General features: G+C 48.8%; 12 protein-coding genes across 12 annotated transcripts; 6 read left to right on the top strand and 6 right to left on the bottom strand.

Moving 5' to 3' along the window:
* Window positions 1-251: 251 nt before the first annotated feature.
* On the top strand, window positions 252-3,468 carry L228DRAFT_232889 (glycoside hydrolase family 31 protein; the record flags this gene model as incomplete). The annotated part of the gene is made up of 3 exons (XM_018330611.1): window positions 252-532; window positions 595-1,348; window positions 1,398-3,468. Exons 1-3 carry the CDS (start codon window positions 454-456, stop codon window positions 3,466-3,468), a joined length of 2,904 nt encoding a protein of 967 aa, XP_018185867.1. The 5' UTR covers window positions 252-453.
* On the bottom strand, window positions 3,464-4,974 carry L228DRAFT_223372 (periplasmic binding protein-like II). The gene is made up of 4 exons (XM_018330323.1): window positions 4,796-4,974; window positions 4,475-4,693; window positions 4,295-4,382; window positions 3,464-4,206 (listed from the first exon to the last, which is right to left on the bottom strand). Exons 1-4 carry the CDS (start codon window positions 4,827-4,829, stop codon window positions 3,666-3,668), a joined length of 882 nt encoding a protein of 293 aa, XP_018185866.1. The 5' UTR covers window positions 4,830-4,974; the 3' UTR covers window positions 3,464-3,665.
* Window positions 4,975-5,646: 672 nt separating this feature from the next.
* On the bottom strand, window positions 5,647-6,246 carry L228DRAFT_25735 (hypothetical protein). The gene is made up of 3 exons (XM_018333976.1): window positions 5,841-6,246; window positions 5,733-5,788; window positions 5,647-5,657 (listed from the first exon to the last, which is right to left on the bottom strand). Exons 1-2 carry the CDS (start codon window positions 6,107-6,109, stop codon window positions 5,767-5,769), a joined length of 291 nt encoding a protein of 96 aa, XP_018185865.1. The 5' UTR covers window positions 6,110-6,246; the 3' UTR covers window positions 5,647-5,657; window positions 5,733-5,766.
* On the bottom strand, window positions 6,247-6,974 carry L228DRAFT_25734 (hypothetical protein). The gene has a single exon (XM_018333975.1). It carries the CDS (start codon window positions 6,823-6,825, stop codon window positions 6,385-6,387), a length of 441 nt encoding a protein of 146 aa, XP_018185864.1. The 5' UTR covers window positions 6,826-6,974; the 3' UTR covers window positions 6,247-6,384.
* Window positions 6,975-8,103: 1,129 nt separating this feature from the next.
* L228DRAFT_232882 (transcription initiation factor TFIID subunit D5) lies at window positions 8,104-9,735 on the top strand (the record flags this gene model as incomplete). The annotated part of the gene is made up of 3 exons (XM_018330610.1): window positions 8,104-8,473; window positions 8,545-8,963; window positions 9,088-9,735. 3 exons carry the CDS (start codon window positions 8,104-8,106, stop codon window positions 9,733-9,735), a joined length of 1,437 nt encoding a protein of 478 aa, XP_018185863.1.
* A 93-nt stretch (window positions 9,736-9,828) lies between these two features.
* L228DRAFT_249976 (glutamyl-tRNA synthetase) lies at window positions 9,829-12,602 on the bottom strand. The gene is made up of 3 exons (XM_018333214.1): window positions 12,315-12,602; window positions 11,872-12,257; window positions 9,829-11,811 (listed from the first exon to the last, which is right to left on the bottom strand). Exons 1-3 carry the CDS (start codon window positions 12,570-12,572, stop codon window positions 10,311-10,313), a joined length of 2,145 nt encoding a protein of 714 aa, XP_018185862.1. The 5' UTR covers window positions 12,573-12,602; the 3' UTR covers window positions 9,829-10,310.
* Window positions 12,603-12,807: 205 nt separating this feature from the next.
* Window positions 12,808-13,890, top strand: L228DRAFT_25704 (ribosomal protein L1). Its single transcript, XM_018333958.1, has 3 exons — window positions 12,808-13,079; window positions 13,133-13,697; window positions 13,756-13,890. The coding sequence occupies exons 1-3, from the start codon at window positions 12,835-12,837 to the stop codon at window positions 13,846-13,848; spliced, it is 903 nt and encodes a 300-aa protein (XP_018185861.1). The 5' UTR covers window positions 12,808-12,834; the 3' UTR covers window positions 13,849-13,890.
* Window positions 13,891-14,456: 566 nt separating this feature from the next.
* L228DRAFT_262970 (hypothetical protein) lies at window positions 14,457-15,997 on the bottom strand. The gene is made up of 3 exons (XM_018334454.1): window positions 15,812-15,997; window positions 15,697-15,753; window positions 14,457-15,610 (listed from the first exon to the last, which is right to left on the bottom strand). The coding sequence occupies exons 2-3, from the start codon at window positions 15,709-15,711 to the stop codon at window positions 14,756-14,758; spliced, it is 870 nt and encodes a 289-aa protein (XP_018185860.1). The 5' UTR covers window positions 15,712-15,753; window positions 15,812-15,997; the 3' UTR covers window positions 14,457-14,755.
* A 229-nt stretch (window positions 15,998-16,226) lies between these two features.
* Window positions 16,227-18,365, top strand: L228DRAFT_25679 (hypothetical protein). The gene is made up of 2 exons (XM_018333943.1): window positions 16,227-16,359; window positions 16,529-18,365. The coding sequence occupies exon 2, from the start codon at window positions 16,556-16,558 to the stop codon at window positions 18,260-18,262; it is 1,707 nt and encodes a 568-aa protein (XP_018185859.1). The 5' UTR covers window positions 16,227-16,359; window positions 16,529-16,555; the 3' UTR covers window positions 18,263-18,365.
* Window positions 18,366-18,765, top strand: L228DRAFT_25675 (hypothetical protein). The gene has a single exon (XM_018333941.1). The coding sequence runs from the start codon at window positions 18,469-18,471 to the stop codon at window positions 18,682-18,684; it is 216 nt and encodes a 71-aa protein (XP_018185858.1). The 5' UTR covers window positions 18,366-18,468; the 3' UTR covers window positions 18,685-18,765.
* Window positions 18,765-19,162, top strand: L228DRAFT_25685 (hypothetical protein). The gene has a single exon (XM_018333949.1). It carries the CDS (start codon window positions 18,846-18,848, stop codon window positions 19,056-19,058), a length of 213 nt encoding a protein of 70 aa, XP_018185857.1. The 5' UTR covers window positions 18,765-18,845; the 3' UTR covers window positions 19,059-19,162.
* Window positions 19,163-19,687, bottom strand: L228DRAFT_25684 (hypothetical protein). The gene has a single exon (XM_018333947.1). It carries the CDS (start codon window positions 19,631-19,633, stop codon window positions 19,268-19,270), a length of 366 nt encoding a protein of 121 aa, XP_018185856.1. The 5' UTR covers window positions 19,634-19,687; the 3' UTR covers window positions 19,163-19,267.
* Window positions 19,688-19,759: the final 72 nt, after the last annotated feature.

Here is a 19,759-nt window from a genome sequence, read left to right as displayed (position 1 = left end):
TCAAGGGCAAACGAGGACAATAGTGGGGGACTCAGGGGACGGCGGGGACCCTGCAGGAGGGGGTTTCCCAGGTGACAAATCCTACACCTCTGCGTGGTATGTGTGGTACTGGCATTCAACCACTCTTCATTACCCGGTAAATTGTACGGCAGACGAGTACACCTTTCATAGTCGGAGGTTGTGACTCTCCGTAATAGTGCATCATGTTCCGTGTTTGTGCCTGTTGGCCTCAAGCTCCAAGGCGGGCTTGGCCTCTTGGTTCCTGATTAGGTGTAAATTGTCCTACATGGTCTCAGTGTTTCAATTGGACCAAACCTCAGCTCATCTCTAAAGAGCCCCTAATCATCGACCGAGTGGATTGTCTCCATACGGGAGAGCACATTTCCCATTTCATTAACTATCAGTTCCATGTTACCTTAAGCTTCATCCGAGAGAGCTGTTGTTTGGGAGACAATGGTCTCCTACCGCACGCCCGGTAGGGCAGTTTTGCTGCTCACCCTCCTCACCCTCTTTCTGCTCATTCAACCTGCAGGTAGGTCAATGCCCAAACTATGCTTTTCTGCTTCTATGCTGATTATGATAATCCCTTTTCAGAAATGGTAAAGCATGAATCGTTCAAAACATGTGACCAGTCAGGATTCTGCAAGCGCAATAGAGCTTATGCCGACAACGCGGTAACGCAGAGCTCCTGGGAGTCACCCTATGCTCTCGATCCTCAGTCCATAGTCTTTAGCAAGAGCCAATTGCACGGTGTTGTGCTCAAATCCATCGCAGGATCAAACGAGCCCGTACGACTTCCTCTCACCATAACGTTCTTAGAATCAGGAGCTGCACGCGTGACTGTCGACGAAGAGAAACGCCAAAAGGGCGAGATTGAATTGAGGCACAACAGCAAGGCAAAGAAAGAAAGATATAATGAAGCTGCTTCTTGGGCAGTTGTTGGAGGTCTAAAATCATCCACGACTGCTGCTTTGAGCAGTCAACAGGACAATGGCTTCACAAAAGTAGAATACGGCCCTACCAAAGGCTTTGAAGCTGTTATTCGTCATGCCCCTTTTTCCGTAGACTTCAAACGCGACGCCGAAACTCAGGTCCAGTTCAACGACCGAGGCCTTTTAAATGTCGAGCATTGGAGACCAAAGGTAGACAAGGAGCCGAAAGAAGGCGAAGAAGCCAACAAGGAGCCCGTGGAAGACGAGAGCACATGGTGGGAAGAAACATTCGGCGGAAACACCGACTCAAAGCCCCGTGGCCCCGAGAGTGTTGCATTGGACATCTCGTTTCCTGGCTATGAACATGTCTTTGGTATTCCCGAGCATGCTGGTCCTCTCTCGTTGCGCGAGACTCGGTGGGTTCACGAAGACATTTATTGAATTAATCGTTTTACTGATATCAAGCAGGGGCGGTGATGGAAACCACAAGGATCCTTATCGATTGTACAACAGCGATGTATTCGAATATGAGATGGACAGCCCGATGACCTTGTACGGCGCCATCCCCTTTATGCAGGCCCACAAGAAGGATTCGACCGTCGGTGTCTTCTGGCTGAACGCCGCAGAAACCTGGATTGACATCATCAAATCAAAATCTCCGCTGAATCCTCTGAGTCTGGGTCTTGCTGGATCCGTTGATACTAAGACTCACTGGATCTCGGAAAGTGGATTACTTGATGTATTCGTGTTTCTTGGACCTACATCCAAGGACATAATGAAGACTTATTCAGAGTTGACTGGGTATACGCAACTACCGCAGCAATTTTCTGTTGGCTATCACCAGTGCCGATGGAACTATGTTACCGATGAAGATGTTCGGGATGTCGATCGCAAGTTTGACAAACATAATATTCCCTATGACGTGATTTGGCTCGACATTGAATACACAGAGGGGAAGAAATATTTTACGTGGGATCCAATGACATTTGGGGATTCAATTGGAATGCAGAAGCAACTCGACCTTCGCGATCGGAAGCTGGTTGCTATTATCGATCCCCACATAAAAAACGAGAAAGGCTTCCGCATCAGCGAGGAGCTCAAGGGCAAGAACTTGGCAGTTATGAACAAAGATGGAAACATTTACGAGGGTTGGTGCTGGCCCGGATCTTCAAATTGGGTGGATTGTTTCAATCCAGCAGCGATTGCATGGTGGAAGACGCTGTTCAAGTATGATGCATGGAAGGGATCCGCACCCAACACCTTCCTTTGGAACGATATGAATGAGCCTTCCGTATTCAACGGCCCAGAAGTGACCATGCCGAAAGACAACCTTCATTACGGAAACTGGGAACACCGTGACATTCACAATATCAACGGCATGACCCTTGTCAATGCGACTTACCAGGCTCTCCTTGAGCGAAAGAAGGGCGAGATCCGTCGACCTTTTGTCCTGACCCGGTCGTTCTATGCCGGCACTCAGCGCCTTGGCGCCATGTGGACGGGTGACAACCAAGCCAACTGGGACCACCTTGCTGCCGCCTTTCCTATGATTCTGAACAATGGTATTGCGGGATTCCCATTTGCGGGTGCAGATGTTGGTGGCTTCTTCGGCAACCCCAGCAAGGAGCTTCTTACCCGATGGTACCAAGCCGGAGCGTTCTATCCTTTCTTCCGTGGCCACGCTCATCTCGACACCCGGAGACGCGAGCCGTACATGGCCGGTGACCCGTACAAGGGTATCATCACCCAGGCACTTCGTCTCCGTTACCAGCTTCTGCCCGCCTGGTATACCGCCTTTTACGAAGCCAGCACGGAAGGCAGCCCCATCATCCGTCCCAACTACTTTGTTCATCCTTCGGATGAGAAGGGCTTCGCTCTTGACGACCAGTTTTACCTTGGCAGTACTGGTATCTTAGCCAAGCCTGTAGTCAAGGAGGATGCTACCAGCGTCGACATCTACATTTCTGACGATCGGCCGTACTATGACTATTTTGATTTCACTGTCTACCGGGGAAAGGGTAGCAAGACCATTGCAGCACCGCTCGAGAAAATTCCCATTCTCATGCAAGGCGGCCACATCATTCCTCGTCGGGACAGACCGCGTCGCAGCAGTGGCCTGATGAGGTGGGATCCCTTCACCCTGGTCGTCGTACTCGACGAAAACGGTCACGCCGAGGGTCACCTTTACCTTGACGATGGAGAAACTTTTGATTACCAGGCCGGCGCTTATATCCATCGCCGCTTTGTCTTTGACAAGTCTTCCTCGTCACTCGTGTCAGAAGACCTCGCAGTCAAGGGAAGCAAGACTGCAGCGTACCTCAAGACCATGGCCAAGGTTGGCGTCGAGAAGGTTGTCGTTGTCGGCGCCCCGGCTGGGTGGGCGTCAAAGTCTACCGTCACGGTCACGGAGGATGGCGCTCAGTCTTCCACTGCTGAGTTGAGCTATACTCCTCCTGAAGGATCCAAGGCTGCCTGGGCAATCATTCGGAATCCCAAGGTTGCTATTGGCCATGGCTGGACCATTGATTTTTCTTAGAGTGTCATTTGTCATTTCGTATTTATATACATTGTTCGAAAATTATATCAGTCATTTTAGACAATCTAGTCAACATTTATGGTAGTATCATGCCCCCTTTATTCCTTAATTATCACTTGTGCTGGAGGATATCGTATCCGAACCCATTTTTCAAGATCTTCTAGAAGTGTCATGCAATTCTTTCATCTGTCGTGTATCTATTTTCTCGAGACTGAAATCATGGCTTCAGGACTCAGACTTTGTACACCGCTCTCAATGACGCCCGCCTTGAGCAAAATATCCTTTGTCCGCTTCACAACCTCTACATCCACACCCTTCACATTATCTGCAAACCGCACAGTCTTGAGCCACTCGCGCGCATCTTCCTCTGAGTAATCCAAGTTTGTGCTGATATATTGCACCGCCTCGTCCAGGTGTTCCTGGAAATACTTGACTCCCTTATTGATCGCCTCAAACATGGAACCCAATCGCGCCTCGTCGCCCGCGACTGCATCCGCAACGACAATCTTCCAAGAGCTCCACGGCGTATAAATCTCCCCGATCCGCTTGATTTCGCCATTGTCATAGTACCGCTTCGACGTAAAGTGCTCCCACATGAAAAAATCCGCAGTGCCCTCATTCACACCCTGACGGAGCGAAGCAAATGTTTGTAAGGGGAGAAATGTAAATGGCGCAGGCTGCGAGGGTTCCAGCCAGCCTTGTTGGTCCGCGAGCACGAATGACATGACGTATGATCCACTGCATTATTTCAATTAGTTTTCGATTTCATTTTGTTTGTGAGTTTGGAGAGAGTATGAAATGTTGATCATATCGTGGGCAAACGTACCTGCCTATCCGGCTAACTCCGACGTTGGCGCCCTTGAGCTGCGTCACGTCTTTCAAGTCGCGGTTTGCACCAGTGCTAATAGCCCAGCCTAGTAAATTATTGTCAGTAATTGTGTCTCTCCAGGCGGGGTGAAAAGAGCAACGGCCCCGGTGGAAGGGAAACAATGGAATCAAGGCATACATAAAGGCGTCTCGACATAGGTTCCGACAAGCTTATATCCGGCCTTCTCGCCCTCTTTGCCGAGCCCTGCGATCCATCCTTCTGTGAGACCAATGCCGATATCAATCTCCTTGGCCTTGAGCGATTGGATCATGTGGCCCGTGCCGGATGGGAACGGGACCAAGGTCGCATTGAGGCCAAAGTATTTCTGCGCAAAGTGCAGCGGTGTCGAGAAGTGCTCTACGCGAATTTTGCCATGACATTAGTCTGTTGTTTTTATAACAGGGATCGGAGTTGAGAGTTTGGAAATGCAAGAAGAGAAAGAGGGGCATAGGAGCTAACCAGGCACAAAGCCAATCCGGAGCTGTGAAGACATGGTGAGGTCTATAAAGTTGTTTGACGTAGATAAGGTACAGAAAGGCAAACTCTAAGATTGTCGAATTGAAATAGAATTAAATCTAAAAATGAGAAAAACCACTTAGAAATGGAGAATGAATGTTGTAGAGGTGAATGGGGAGAGGGGAGGACTAAGAATTACGTGCCCCTCGGCGGGGCCGAAAGCGGAATTATTGACGCTTCTTATCGATAAGCAAACATGGAGCTATAGCTGTGGTGTTATAATTGACGGTAGGTACGCTTCTAGCATGAATTAGCTAACCAATTGAACCAGTAAATGTTACATCTTTCACGGCAATTTTGTTCACGGCCATTTCGTACATGAATATTTGATACTGACTACTTCTTGGATCTGGCTCAGTTTCTGTGTTACAAACTTAATACTACGACCATCATTGCACCAATACAAATAATGCACAAGACATAGTCACAGTCAACCTATGCTGCAGCTATTCGATGTATTGAGTGGAATGAAAAGTAACTATCGGTTTTTATGCAATGTAGCATAAAGTTCGACTCCTTCCCTTGCTTTCATCAATTTAAAAGAAAAAATGCCGCCGATAACATTAACGTCCTCGAAGAGCCCCAGACAATTGAGCTCAATTAAACCGAAATATGATCTACCAACGGGACAAATGCCACATTACCCATTATACCTCCATAGAGAGAACCAAAAGAAATTTTTTTGTTGGGAAGGAGGAATATTAAAGAGCGCGAACAGCAGCTCCCGTTGCGTCAGAGTGAAATTTTGATTATAGGACGGAGGAAATTTCCGAAAGTTGAAGAGCAACGATCGTATGCCACGCTCCTAACATAATTGGAATCATTAGATCTGATTGAAGGAACATAATGGAAACCATAAATGATGGCCATGAAAGCTTACCAGAGCTATCTCCTTTCCGCGCATTCTGTCTGGCTCAATGGTTGCTGGCTAATTGGCTTTGACAAGTCGTCAGCTCCATATCCAGATGTATGTTTTCACATAACTCACAGGCCAGCTGTAAGCTGCTGCTCCAACTCTCTGTACTGGCGAGCATTCTGCTCCGCGGGCAGCACACGATATGGTCCAGGCTCAGGACTTGGCGGGGGCTGCGGGGGCGGTGAGGGAGGATCAGTTCTCGAGTAGTCAGAAAAAGAAGCTAGATATTCCGGCATTGTAGTAGAATTTCTGAAGCTGTTGGATTTTTGTGGTCGTCTTTGAGCGGTTTGAGTAGGGGTATTTATACGGCTCCAAGAGGAGGAAACTGAGTGCGAAATCATCACGGCAGCTGTGAAGGAACGGTGATAGGATCGATGATAGAAGCACAAACAAACTATTCAGTGAAAGAGAAGAAGTTTCCAATTATGAATAGCAGACCACGTTGCTCAGGGAAGACGTAACTTTTGGGTGTGATGAAGATCGGTGGCGGAAGAGGATGAACTTTTATGGCAGACGAAGCAGACTTTCACTGGTCAAAAGGACAAACAATTAAAACTCCCAACATTCAGCAAACAGAATTTAGTCACTTCACGCCTTCGTGACTCAGCGGGAATGGTTAGAAAGAAATGCGGCTATGCAGTAGTTTATGCAAATTGTCAACGTGGAAATTTTCAACATACGTGAGCTGGTTCTTCGTCAAGCGGCAAGATTTTACAAAACGAGTGCTTATACGTTTCTTGGGAAAGCAGGACCAAGGCGAAAGAGGATAGAAGAGGCTCGTTGCGCATATATCGGTGAGAGAAATGTTGGGATGACGGGTGTACAGGGGGGTTTTTGCAGAGGGGAAATTGATATCTGAGGGCAGAAATGTGACGCTGCATCTTGAAAGGGCCCGCAAGGGGCGCCACAGCGCCACCGGTGAAGCGTCCCGAGACTCCCTTGAAGGGTACAGTACAAAAAGGATTAGTGAAGTGACTAATGTAAAAGGTAGATATAAAGCAGGGAGCGGCCCGGAGACATTTCCACGGCATGCCAAGCTTTGCAATGCATGGCTCATGTGGAAGCGCGGAAAGACGACATGGGGGAGCTGCAATCCCCAAATTTTGGACAAAACAACTGCAAGATCCCTAATGCTTCATCGGACATTAGTTGACTAGAATGCTGCTGTGGAACGATAAGAAATCTTCCGTTACTGCCAGCAAACCAAAGTCACCAGGTGGTGGAGGTATCTCCAAGCTTTCGGGAATGAGCGGTGAGAGGACCCTGCAGACCAAGAGAGCCTGTCACAGTGCCCATCGTGCCGCTCAAGGAAGCATTGGCTTGAGCCAGACCCTGAAATCAACTCTTTCAATCATGTCAAGGCGAATGAGGAGAGGGAAGTGGCGTCTTTGATCTTTCAGTTGAAATTTGTGCAACTATGTGAACCCAAATCCTAGGTCCCATGTACCTCGTAAGCTGGAGAAAGGGCTGGAACCCCTTGCGCAGATCATGACGGTGTACATCCACGTCAGTAATCTGTCCATAAATGATCCATGTGATATTCTGAGCTTGTGATGACCAAAGTCTCAATCTCCAGAATTGACGTTGGTTCAAATGGAGTTATCGCTGACTTTTCTTTGGGAGAAAAACGGCTAGAAGACTGAAAAAAGTGGCCTTCATACGGGAAACCGGCAGCCACAATTGGGTGGGAAATTGATCCACAGACACTACCCTGAGAATTTGCATGATGCAGAAATGCGGGGTGCATATTCGTATTCCTTTGTTTTTTATAGGCAAACAATTGTTCTGTCATGTCTGAAGTTGTCGCTGAGCTATAGCCCATTCAAATAGACGCAATAAGCGAGCTCTGCGCTTACCACTGTATATGAGAGCCGTCTATTTCGCGCTTAGAATCGCATCTCTTAGAGAGGTCTCCGTTTCCATTGCCCGAGCTCTGTTGCTCTACTTTGACAATATCCTGTCGCAATCCAAATTTTCTGGCGGATACAATCTCCACGCGACTTTGGTAATACAAAGATCAACTTGACAGCGAGAGAGCAGCGGCGTCCCCGTTGCCTGGCGGAAAGTTGCGCCCAATCTCTCCGCAACCTTATGCGAGGACCCGAAGGAAGTGCCTCAAAGAACAAGCAAAGAGGCAATCGAGAAGGAAACAGGATCCCAAGCTTGTCTGACCGCCGCTCTGTCCGTTTCACCCGACCGCTCAAAAACAACGTGGCATTTCCTGCCAGAAGCCGAGCTCGACAAATTACAATCATCGCGTGAGGGCAACCACCTTCTCCGAACCTCAGCTATTCCCTAAGACGGCGCTACTCGGCTCAGTCATTACGCCTTCACAATGTCGGTGTGGAACCCGGAAAACATCAAGGACGTCGCCGAGTCAGTAGGCATCTCCGCGTTGAACAACGATGTAGTCGAGAACCTTTCCCGCGATGTAGAGTACCGTCTGTCGCAAGTGCTCGAAGAAGCGCTCAAATTCATGAGACACAGCAAGCGCACAACCCTGTCCACACAAGACATTGCCCAAGCATTACGAGTCCTTGATGTCGAGCCCTTGTATGGATATGAATCGACGCGACCTCTTCGATTCGGCGAAGCGTCCATTGGCCCAGGCCAACCATTGTTCTACGTTGAAGACGAGGAAGTCGACTTTGAGAAGCTCATCAATGCACCGCTTCCGAAAGTTCCTCGGGAGATTTCATTCACAGGTCTGCTCCTCCTCCTCTCAGACTATCCCGCTTCAAATATACTCTATACTAACCTTTCCCCACAAAAACAGCCCACTGGCTTGCCGTCGAAGGCGTCCAACCGTCAATCCCACAGAATCCTACATCAGCCGACTCGCGCAACCAAGAGCTGGTACCCAAGGGTCCAGGAGCAAATGCCAGCCTAGGTGCCGCCGGAGGAGAAGACAATTTCGCTGTCAAGCCGCTAGTAAAACACATCTTGTCCAAAGAGTTACAGCTGTACTTTGAGCGAGTCTGCGGCGCTGTGCTTGACGAAAACAACGACGAATACCGCGTGGCTGCACTGGCCAGCTTACGCAGTGATCCTGGCCTGCACCAGCTCGTGCCGTACTTTGTGCAATTCGTCGCCGAGAAGGTCACGCATAGCTTAAACAGCCTCTTTATCTTGACGCAGATGATGCAGCTTACTTCGGCCATGCTTGACAATTCAAGCCTTTACGTCGATCCTTACGTATGTCCTTATCATTTCAACTGTCCTTAACACCTCATCTTTCCTCGCCCCTCTCTCTCCCTCGGCACTTTTGTTATCTCCCTTCAACACTGTAACCCTCTTATACTCACAACTCTACAAACAGGTCGCATCAATCATCCCTCCCATCCTCACATGCCTCATCGGGCGCCGTCTCGGCGGCGGAGGAGGAGGTGCAGGAGGAGGGGGCGTCGACTCCAACAACGCCAGCGGACCATCTCCCCTCGCACACTTCGCCCTGCGCGATATCGCTGCCTCTCTCATCGCCAAAATCTCCACCAAATACGCCAAAGCCAGCCACACGCTCAACCCACGACTCGCACGTACCTGTCTGAAACACTTTCTTGACCCACACCGGTCATTCGGCGTGCACTATGGCGCAATTCACGGCCTGACCGCTATTGGCGGAGCCGATATTGTCCGCGTCTTGATCCTGCCGAATCTGAAGCCCTACGATGGCATTCTCCAAGACCGTATTGCCGAGGACCAAGGTTCCCAGCAGCAGCCGCCAGGAACAAGCTCGAAGAAAATCGAGGCCGAGAAAGTCGTGGATGCGATTCTTTCTGCGCTGGAGAGGCTAGAGGTTGATTCGCTGGGCCGCCCGGTGTCGGGGCCCACAGATACATCGGATCTCAGTGAAGAAATCAAGCAGAGACTTGTCGAGAAAGTGGGTGATATTGTTGGAATGCGTGTCTGGGAGACACGAAGACCGGGCTTGGTTCGTGCGGTGCTCGAGGACAGGCTTGCTGCTTAAGTGTTTTTGTCTAGGGAGGGAATTCTCCTTTCCTTGATGTTTCACACGCTGGATCTGTCAAGTCTATCCTAGTTGTTCTCACGCTGGGTCTGCCGAAACTGTCCTTGGTTGGTCTCACGCGCTGAGCAACAGGATGCATTGATATATGCGGTGTGATGGATAAAAGTCTCGAGTTTCTTCTTCATTCTTTTCCTTTGGGTTGGTGTATTTCTAGTTTGGGTAATGGAGCTTGGGGCGTAGATGGTGTTTTAGGGCCCGATGCATGCGGATCATATTTGACGGGACGGGTGTTATGTCATCTCGACTATCTTATTTATTTATCTTTCTTCTGTTCTTCACGATGCATCTATGTATACCTCATTTGTTGGGTGATCATCAATCAAAAGATCAAGAAAGAACATAGGTGGAGTTCGAAAGAGAAGTAAAAGGTCATCTCTGCAGCCGACAAAGGACGAAATAGGAAAACAAATTTTATTTTAACATGATTTCATAAAGTACTATACTCATATATGGCCGCTAGATTGCCGTGTATGGGCCCTCAGTATAGGCCCTCAGACTCTAATCTATCCTCTTCTCTATTTGGTCTTGCCAGTGGGAATGTTGAACAGGACGGCTGGCTGTCCATGCTGGAAGGGCTTGTCCACTCTGTAGTAGCCCTTACGCTCAAACTGAATAATATCATCGGCCTTAAGGTCGGCAACATTGCAATCCGCAACAGCGCTGGTGCGGAACTCAGTGTTGGGGGTCAAGAAGTCGTCCACCTTGTCGTCTTCCTCGAGCTTATCCTTGGTGATCAAGTAGTCAAAGTCGACGAGCTCAACGGGAACAAGCTCCTGGCCTTCGGTCGACAGCCAGGTGACCTTCTTCTCAGTCTTCTTGACATCACCCTGGAGGTGTAACTCAAGCTCCAAGCCAGTCACGTTCTTGTTCAAGGGGTTGATCGAGTGGGAGATCTTGCGAACAATGGCATTGCCCCATTGCATAAGGGTAATCTCCTCGTCCTGCTTGAAGGACTGGGCATCTTCCTGATCGATCAAGATCGAGCCACTGTACCAGATCTTCCGGAGACCAACCTCGGCGTTCTTGGCGTGCTTGGGCTTGTCCTCGGAGTAAGGAGCTGCGCGGGCACCGACAATTGTACAGGGGACAGCGTTCTCCTTGACCACGGCGACGTGACGAGGAGCGATCGGGTCAATGTACTTCTTGTTGGTGGCCCAGAAGAGGGTCCAGTCAAGGTTGACAATGTTCCGGCTCGGTCCTTGCTTGAGGATGAACTCGCGCAGAGCGCCAATGGTCATACCCCGGCGGCGGATACCACGGATAGTGGGGAAACGCGGGTCATCCCAGCCCCAGACAACACCGTCATCGACGAACTTGGTCAGCTTACGCTTGGAAAGCAGAGTGCGAACAAAGTTCATGCGGGCAAAGTCCCAGATGTGGACATCACGAAGGTGAAGTGCCTTCAGCATCCAGTGGTACTGAGGGTTACGGTCACGGTACTCAATAGTTCTGAGAGCGTGAGTGACTCCCTCAATGGAGTCGACAATTGGGCAACAGAAGTCGTAGGTGGGGTAGATCTTCCACTTGCTGCCGGTGCGGTGATGAGGGAGCGGGTTGCAACGATAGATGACGGGATCGCGCATGGCCTTGTTTGGATTATCGACAGAAATCTTGGCCCGAATGCACCAGGTAAGTCCTTCCTCGGAGCCCTTCTTCATTTCCTCGAAATGAGCCAGGTTCTCCTCAGCGCTGTTGTCGCGGCAGTTGCTGGGGATACCGTGCATTCTCTGGTACCGCATGGTTTCCTGGTCAGTGTTGTCGGCGTAGGCATTGCCCTCCTTGATCATCTGGACACAGTAATCGTACAGCTCATCAAAGTAGTCACTAGTGTACGAGGTCTTGTTAGGGTAGATGGCCATAAGAGATAGGTCCTCGATAATTGCATCTTGGTACTCCTGCTTTTCCTTGGAGGGGTTGGTGTCATCGAATCGAAGAAGAAGCGTTCCTTTGTATTGCTCGTGGGCGAAGTAGTCGTTCAACAAAGCCGCCTTGGCATGTCCGATGTGGAGATAGCCCCTAAACAATCATAAGTACTTTATGACTATAGATTATGCTACTGGATGAGTGTTATCTTACGAAGGCTCCGGAGGGAAACGGGTAATAACACCCTTTTCGACGTCCGGCAGAGCAATGTCGTAGCTGGCACCCTCTCGGCTCTTTGCTGATTTCTTCTCCTTTGCCGAAGCACTCAGCGACTCAACAGCCTTGCCAGCCCAAGGAATGATCTCGTCGACGTAGCGGAACCAACGTCCCACGTTCGCGAGCGTGTTTCGGCGGACAAAAGCGAAAGCCGCCTTGTTTCCGCGGAGAGCACCCCAGGCTGCAAGATCGGCTGGAGTGAGACTGTATCCGACAATGAATGATCGCAGAGTCAGATGAGCATCGAGCTCTCCGAGTGCAGCCTCAAAGGCTTTAAAGGTGGGGTTTGTGAAAGCAACGGCGCGTTCGAGCCATTCCTCCTCCTAAATATCCAATGTCAGAAAGCTCACATGTCCAAAAGCCGTGTGGCTATGACTAACCGCCTTTTGCTGCTGCGAGGGAATTGGATAGTCCGCAAGGAGCTTCTTGAGCACGGCGCTGTCACCATAAACAGGTGTGGACGAGCCCGCAGTGAGCTCGACAACGCCTTCACCGTGGGTCGTCTTGATGGTCTCTACGTCCTCGAGCTTAATAGTAACTAGAGATTCAGTCTTCTTCTCATTGATAAGATGGGCAACGAGAAGAGGGGGAGCGAGCAAGGCGTGACTCGCCCGAACGGCCAAAGTAAGAGTGGCCATTGTTAACTGGTAGACTGTGCAATTGCGTAGAGGAACAACGGTCGACAGCCCACTTTCAAAAGTTGGGATATGGTGGGGTTCGGTGTTGCTGATAGGATGACTCAGCGAATAATCCGTGGTTGGCATAAAGGTGCATAATTTATGCCTCTGTCACACGGATTTAATTCGCCGGGTAACCACGGAGAAGAGTTCGGAAATAATCCTACGATTGGCGACAACTTTGGGAATTCGGTCAAGCTTTCAAGATCACATTCGACCTGCAATGGCGTCCCTCAAGATGCCAATTGCTCAATTGAGCAGATTAACGATAGGTCCAGCGGTTCGATCGCAGCCAAGGCTACCTTTCGTCTTCTCGGGTGCTGCTGATCAATTGCGTTGTGCCTCGACCAAAGCGAACCCGAAGTATAAGAAGAAGGATACGAAAAAGAAGAAGAAAACGACAAGATCATCATTTATTCAATACAGTCTTAAGGATGCGGAGCAGTTCTCTCTTTGCGATGCTATGAGGTTGGATCCCTTCTCTATTACCGAAAAGAGAACTGGTTCTTAACAGCCAACAGGTACATCCGCGCATTCGAAGTCGGCCGACCCCCTACATCTGCCAAATATGAAATGCACCTAAGGCTCAAAACCCTCAAGAACGGCCCCGTCATTCGAAGCCGTCTTCAGCTTCCCCACCCCGTCAAGACCGATATCCGTATTTGCGTCATCTGTCCGCCCGACTCTAAGGCCGCCGAGGCAGCCAAGAAACACGGCGCCGTTCTCGTTGGCGAAGAGGCCATCTTCGAAGCCGTCAAGGCCGGTCGGATAGAATTCGACCGCTGTCTATGTCATGTGGATTCACTGGCAAAGCTGAATAAAGCTGCTCTGGGAAGAGTATTGGGACCGCGAGGCCTCATGCCCAGCGCAAAGACTGGTACGGTAGTCAAGGATGTCGGCGCTACCGTCAAAGAAATGGTCGGAGGAAGTGAATACCGAGAGAGACTGGGAGTAATTCGGATGGCGGTTGGTCAGTTGGGATTCACTCCTGAGGAGATGCAGAAGAATATCCGTTATTTCATTGATCATGTCAAGAAAGACATGTCGGCCATGAGCGACAAGATCCACAAGGAGCTCTATGAAGTGGTAGGCTTTGCACAACTTCCCATCTTCTGGCGCACTATTCACTGATGTTTCAATTTAGGTCCTCAGCTCTACCAATGCCCCAGGCTTCAGTCTCAATGGCGACTTCAGAAGCGCCAACTCTCCCTCGACGAGGGATCTTTCCGTTTTGTAATTCTCAAATATCAAGGTTTCCATGGAGCATCATTTCTTCGGACTGTATTAAATAGAAGCATATTTGAAGTAAATTTTACTTTTTTCAAAGATCTTTTGGTACACACATGTTGTCCGGAGTGCGCTGTTCAAGCAGGGTTATGCTTATTTTTATTGTGTCTGAATCGTCAATCTCTACAGACGTCATGGGGCGTTTGTGAATCAACTTGTCTCCGCGAACGGGCTGCCAACTACTCAATGTCACGACGTCCAATGAACAATTTAATTTCCTCTTTTGGGCTAACCTTGCCGTTAGGCTATTATCATTGGCGGCACTCCTTTGGATGCCAAGGCTGGCTTGCATACGACGTTCAACGAGACTTCACAATTACTCTTTTTGGAAGCAGATTGAAAGACAGCTCTGGACAGATAACCAGCACCCCAGTTTCGATGTTTGGTGGGGTTCCGAAATAGCCCTTTTCAGCACAGTCAAAAACTGCTACCCCAAATTGGATCCCAAGCTCAAGCATCTCATTGACAAGTAGCGGAATTATCGTGATAATTGTTTGGAAATGTTTCATCAACTATCTAAGCAGTCTAAAACCAATCATGCATGATTGGCATTTTCGGGCAGGTTCCTCTTCATTATATTATTGTTCTCCGAACAGGAGATTTTGAGCTTTTTCTATTTTCGATAAGGCGTTGAAGCAATCCTGCAAACATTTATGAAATCATTCGAGTTTCAGGATGAGTTCAAATTGATATATAGCGGTACCTCGACATGGACAGACGTATCAAACTATTAAAATTATAACTTTCATCGGCTAAGCAAGAGAATTCTCCAGGTTTGATGCTACTTTGCTCCGCGAACGCCACGCCAATTCCAATTCCAAGACGCCAGAGCCATGCCGGTATACATAACATGATACTTAAGCCTTAAGCTTCAAATCTTTCAGGGCTTGAACTGCTTCCTTGGCTTCGCCCATCTCTCTATACACCGCCATGATTTTCATCAATCGATCAGGGCTTTTGGTGTGAGATGTTTTGGCGTGCTTGAGCGCTGTCCCCAAGTCCAACAAAATAGTGTTGCGCACCCGCATCAAGCGAGATTCTTGGGCTATTAAAAACGGGTGCTCTGAGCCAATGTGGTCAATGAGCTGGGTAACATATAGATACCGCTGCACAAGCCCCTTGAGCTTGGCTATAGATAGAGAACCGTTATTATCTTCGGAATATTCCTCTTCATCGGAGTCCTCTTCGCTCTCACTGGTAAACCCTGCCTCTGCCGTTTCGTCGTCAAGGGAAGACTGTCCAGCATATTTCACCATAAGCCGACCCTCCAATTCTGTCAACCGACTGTCAACCTCGAGGAGCGCCCGGCCGACATTTATTTGCCTCCGTAGGCCTGTTCGCTCGCGAATCAGATCCTCCACCTCCTTTCCCCGCTTTTCGACCCGTTTCCGGACATCTTCTATGTCCCGTTTGAACCCGAGCAATCCCACCCGAACCTCTTCAACCTTTTCATCGCCGCCCCTCAGGCTACCACCTAGGGATAAGAAATCGGTATAATTGCTGTTGACTAGATCGAGGAGTTCTTTTGATACAAGTTGAGAGCGGCTACGGAGATCTCCGCGAAGATCTTCTAGGGTCTGATGTCTATTGCGTAAAGTTGACAAGTATTCCGCCGGGCTGAAATCCGGTTGGAGGAAGTCGGCGCGAGCAAGGGGGGCAGGATAGGGCAAGTCGTCGTCCTCAAGCCCCGATGAGCTATCCGTATCACCGAACTGTAATGTAATGAGTCAGAAAAGTAAAAGCCATCGGGCGATGAGGTAAGAGCATTTGGATTAGGAAAAGACTAGAAAGTACGCACGTAGAACCGGCTCATGGTGATCAACGCTTCTCAAGGGCTGCAGAGAGGGCGGGGGGCCTAGAAACAAGTGTTACTAGTTGGCGGGCATCATCTCCCCTATGACCGTGAGGTTTACCAGCAAAAGGAAACGTCCAGACTTTAGTAAAATGCTTCTGAGTTTCTCCTTAGGTGAAGTATCGCCAGAGGCCGGAGCAATTCCAATCCCCACAATAATGATGGAATGCAAGGAGTGGAGAGGGAGATAATCAACCGGGTTGAGCTAGCAAGCTCGAGGACGGCACAGAAAGGATCTGATAAATCGAAATTCTAAGCTCGAATGGTGGTTGGTCGAGAGAGAATTGCGGGTCGTGACTGCCAAACCACTGTGTAACATGATTGGTCACAAATTCCTCCGAGACCGGCCGAGGACGTGGTCATTACACCATTTGCGGTTTAGTGGCTTGGCAGTGCAGGATCAGATAACTCTAAGTGGAGTTATCTGATGATTTGATCAACCTTCGGATACTCGCTCCCCTCCCTCCTCCCTCTCCATTTACCCTAACTCCTCATTTAGACCCTGACTGGGCACCTTGAAGGGCCCTTGCAAATATTTCTTTTTCTCTCCCTTCATCTATCAATTGAATCTCTAATCGTTTTGACTCCATTCAAGCAGATGTGCGGCAGGTAAGGACTTTTTTTCTTTGGCGAGGGCATAAGTCCCTCATAGTAATTCGTCGTCGGAGATATCTCGCTTTCGAGCCTATGAAAAGGATATTCATCATCTTTTGTGGATTAATATGCAGATGGCATTGTCTTTTGTCTTTTTGAGAAGATATACTGACATTTTCAACAGCTTTGGCGTCTCAAATACACATCGACAATGACCACGTCAATTGCACCCACCCCAATGCTAGCCCCAGCACCAGCGCTGGCGGTTAAGCTCTCACCTGCTCCAAGTAGAGCTGCTTCTCCGGCTGTTCACTCTCTCCCACCGTCCGGCATTGTCACGAGCAAAGAATGGGTGATACCTCCTCGGCCAAAACCAGGTCGAAAGCCTGCAACTGATATCCCTCCAACCAAACGCAAGGCCCAGAACCGAGCCGCTCAGCGAGCCTTTCGCGAGCGTCGAGCTGCCAGAGTTGGCGAGCTTGAGGAACAAATGAAGCAGATTGAAGATGAAGCAGACCGAGAGCAGGCTGAAATGCAAGCTCAAATATCGCAGCTGCAGGAAGAAGTGGATCGATTTAATGGCGAACTCGTAGCGTGGCGAAGTCGAGCAGAAGGGCTCGAACAAGCTCTCAACCACGAGAGAGAACTAAAAGAGAGAGCGGAGAAAGAGGTTGAATATCTGAGACGTGGCCAAACAACCAGCACGGATGCTGTTCCTCTTCCACCCAGACGGAATGCTACTCGCAAGCCTGCCGTCTCAGCAACTGTACCTCAGCAGACTCATCACCACCCAACCCATCATCACGAAACTCAACATCTGCAATCCGAGCACGCGGCTGCCCCTATGGGCTGTGGAGGATGCAGCACCAACGCTCGTTGTGCATGCATCGAGCAAGCCTTTAATATTTCTCACATTACATATCCCGAGACCACCACCTCGCCAGTTGCTCCTAAACGACCTCACTCGCCACAGAACCGCGTCTCCAAGCGTACTCGTCGCACGAGCGAGCCCGTCAAGGCAGAGCCAGTCGAATTAGAAATCGACTTTACCTCCCGTTTCACATCGCTTCGAGCCAGGACAAGTCTTTCTCCAGATATCATTGAGGTTCCCAGCCCTTCAGCCACTGTTTCGCCCATGGCAATTCCAGATCCATGCGGCTTCTGTCAAGACGGCACGCCCTGCGTGTGTGCAGAGCTGGAGAACGCGAATAACCAGTTCACCAATGTCGAAAACGAGCACGACCGAGAGCGAGAACTCGAGAATAACCGCCTCGCTCCTCTTCTGGCACCTTTCACACCTCCTCCCTCTGACACCGATATCAGCAATGCCCACCGCCAGTCCATCTCCTCTTCTGGCCTGCCCCAGTCCTTGAAGCCAGCCACCCTTGAGCCGAGTTCCCGCCACCTAGCTGCTCCCATTAGCAGCGGCAAGAGCAGCAATCCCTGTGCCAACGGTCCAGGAACTTGTGCTCAGTGCCGAGCGGATCCCAACAGCACCCTCTTCTGCAAATCTCTTGCTGCTTCTCGAGCTGCAGGGCTCGGTCCTCCCGGAGGAGGCTGCTGCGGAGGCGGCGGTGCCAGTGGCGGATGCTGCCGTTCCAAAGGCCCCCCTACCACCGCCACCAACACCCGTCCTGCACCACCGCCCGCGCCTGAAAACCCAGCTGCTCGTGATATCTCACTGTCCTGTGCCGATGCATATACCACCCTTGCCCGACACGCGCACTTTGACCGTGCCACCGATGAGTTGAATTCATGGATTGGCAAGCTCCATACCACGGCGGTTCCTCCCCCTCCTTCTTCGTCAAATACGAGTCGAAACAGCAACCCGCCACAGACCCGTCCAGCGCTAGAGGTCGAAGCTGCCAGCGTCATGGGTGTGCTCAAGTACTTTGACAGGCGATTCGGCAGGGAATGAATACACGCATCTGTGATTGGTGTTCCAAAGTTGCGTTTCATTAGGCAAACGACGTGATAATTATAATTACGAGCACATGAAAGATGCATAGGAAACTCTCTTGTCTTTGCTCTTTTTCTCATTTTCGATGAGAATTGAGATCGAGCAATCGAGACTTTCCTAGTAAATGACTTTTGATTCTTTCCCTTGAGCCGGAAAATAGACTGATGAGGTTTGGGGTGTTTACCAGGCGCTTTCAAAAGCTTTTTCTTTCTTCTTTTTCCTTTTTTTTTTTCATCCCTTTCCTTTCTTCATTTCTATCATTCGGTGGTCCTGTCATTTTCTACCTTTCTCTTTCCACTATCATGGAGGCACTTTGTTCATACCTTGCCCTTTTTCTTACTGTTTACTATTATCCTTTTTGTCTACTATTATTCCCATAGCCGCTATACATTGCGCTTTGCACATATATCCTTTCTTCTTTTCTTTCCTTTTTCTTCTTTGTACTTTTCTATTTAATTTTTTTCCTTTCCAATTCTCTTCCTTTTCCATTTGTATCTTCTGATTATCCTCCTTGCCTTTTCGGGTGGGAAGAGGGTAGGTGATGTCACCTTTTCTTCTGTTTATCTTCTTTCTGTTTCAATTTCTCATGTTCAAACAGAAAAGAAAGTCCGTTTGTTTCAAAAAGAAAATTTTATTGTTAGGCACTCGAGGACTCGAGGCTGGAGGTAATGAGTGTATGTCAAAAGTAGAAATACAATGCTTTTCTCTATTTCACATCTTTTTCTATAATTTTTATGTTACTCGTGCGCTGTGATATTGTCTTACTGTCTGATGTTGTGATGTTATGATATTGTGATATTTCTGACGATGTGATATAGTGATATTGGATTTTGGGACGTGGTCCCGTGGAGTTGAGCTGGTTTACATTACATTTTCAAGAGATGATTTATATCAACAGGACAAGATTTCTTGAAAATATTTTGGATAGGTGTGTGTACAATATTGTAGTACTGTGATTTTTGATCATTGATTGTTGCAAGCGCTTTCATACAGGAAAAAGATATTTAAAAAGAAAAATAAATAAGTAAAACTAATAAAACTAAAACCAAACAAAATAAAATAAAATAACAACTTATATGTATGAAACATGAGACATAAAACACAAAACATAAAACGTGAATATGAAGTACAAGCTATAAATGCATTAACTGAAACTACACAATTACAAGCTATATGAGAAGAGCCGTGGTCAAATAGACTGGAAAATAGATTGAAACTGCCCCCCGTGCTCTCTTGGCCTGCCCCCCACCCCAAATGTCTCAGATTTAATGCACAGGACACAGTACGTGTTGCAGCTTCCCATACAGCCATGCACATTATCACAATCATTCTTGTTGGGGATGGAGGGAACTGATGGCGCCCATGATGTATGATGGATGATGGATGATGGATCCAATGAAAAATACGAATAATATCATCTACGATAGAGAAAAGACATGGAGTAATACAGAGGTA

Source organism: Xylona heveae (assembly GCF_001619985.1).
Source record: "Xylona heveae TC161 unplaced genomic scaffold L228scaffold_10, whole genome shotgun sequence".
Lineage (NCBI taxonomy): Eukaryota > Fungi > Ascomycota > Xylonomycetes > Xylonales > Xylonaceae > Xylona > Xylona heveae.
The sequence above is the reverse complement of the archived record's forward strand: the minus strand, read 5'-3'. Positions and strand labels throughout refer to the sequence as shown.

Bases quoted from the DNA above. Each gene is read 5' to 3' on its own strand.
- L228DRAFT_223372 (XM_018330323.1), bottom strand. From the start codon at position 4,829: ATGTCTTCACAGCTCCGGATTGGCTTTGTGCCTG. The intron at 4,694-4,795 runs GTTAGCTCCTAT...AAATTCGCGTAG, and splicing joins CCGGATTGGCTTTGTGCCTG to AGCACTTCTCGACACCGCTG. The intron at 4,383-4,474 runs GTATGCCTTGAT...ATAATTTACTAG, and splicing joins CTATGTCGAGACGCCTTTAT to GCTGGGCTATTAGCACTGGT.
- L228DRAFT_25735 (XM_018333976.1), bottom strand. From the start codon at position 6,109: ATGATTTCGCACTCAGTTTCCTCCTCTTGGAGCCGTATAAATACCCCT. The intron at 5,789-5,840 runs GTGAGTTATGTG...GACTTGTCAAAG, and splicing joins CAGCAGCTTACAGCTGGCCT to CCAATTAGCCAGCAACCATT.
- L228DRAFT_25734 (XM_018333975.1), bottom strand. From the start codon at position 6,825: ATGAGCCATGCATTGCAAAGCTTGGCATGCCGTGGAAATGTCTCCGGG.
- L228DRAFT_249976 (XM_018333214.1), bottom strand. From the start codon at position 12,572: ATGGCCACTCTTACTTTGGCCGTTCGGGCGAGTCACGCCTTGCTCGCT. The intron at 12,258-12,314 runs GTTAGTCATAGC...TTGGATATTTAG, and splicing joins CCTCGCAGCAGCAAAAGGCG to GAGGAGGAATGGCTCGAACG. The intron at 11,812-11,871 runs GTAAGATAACAC...ATGATTGTTTAG, and splicing joins CGTTTCCCTCCGGAGCCTTC to GGGCTATCTCCACATCGGAC.
- L228DRAFT_25704 (XM_018333958.1), top strand. From the start codon at position 12,835: ATGGCGTCCCTCAAGATGCCAATTGCTCAATTGAGCAGATTAACGATA. The intron at 13,080-13,132 runs GTTGGATCCCTT...AACAGCCAACAG, and splicing joins TCTCTTTGCGATGCTATGAG to GTACATCCGCGCATTCGAAG. The intron at 13,698-13,755 runs GTAGGCTTTGCA...GTTTCAATTTAG, and splicing joins ACAAGGAGCTCTATGAAGTG to GTCCTCAGCTCTACCAATGC.
- L228DRAFT_25679 (XM_018333943.1), top strand. From the start codon at position 16,556: ATGACCACGTCAATTGCACCCACCCCAATGCTAGCCCCAGCACCAGCG.
- L228DRAFT_25675 (XM_018333941.1), top strand. From the start codon at position 18,469: ATGAGGTTTGGGGTGTTTACCAGGCGCTTTCAAAAGCTTTTTCTTTCT.
- L228DRAFT_25685 (XM_018333949.1), top strand. From the start codon at position 18,846: ATGTCACCTTTTCTTCTGTTTATCTTCTTTCTGTTTCAATTTCTCATG.
- L228DRAFT_25684 (XM_018333947.1), bottom strand. From the start codon at position 19,633: ATGATTGTGATAATGTGCATGGCTGTATGGGAAGCTGCAACACGTACT.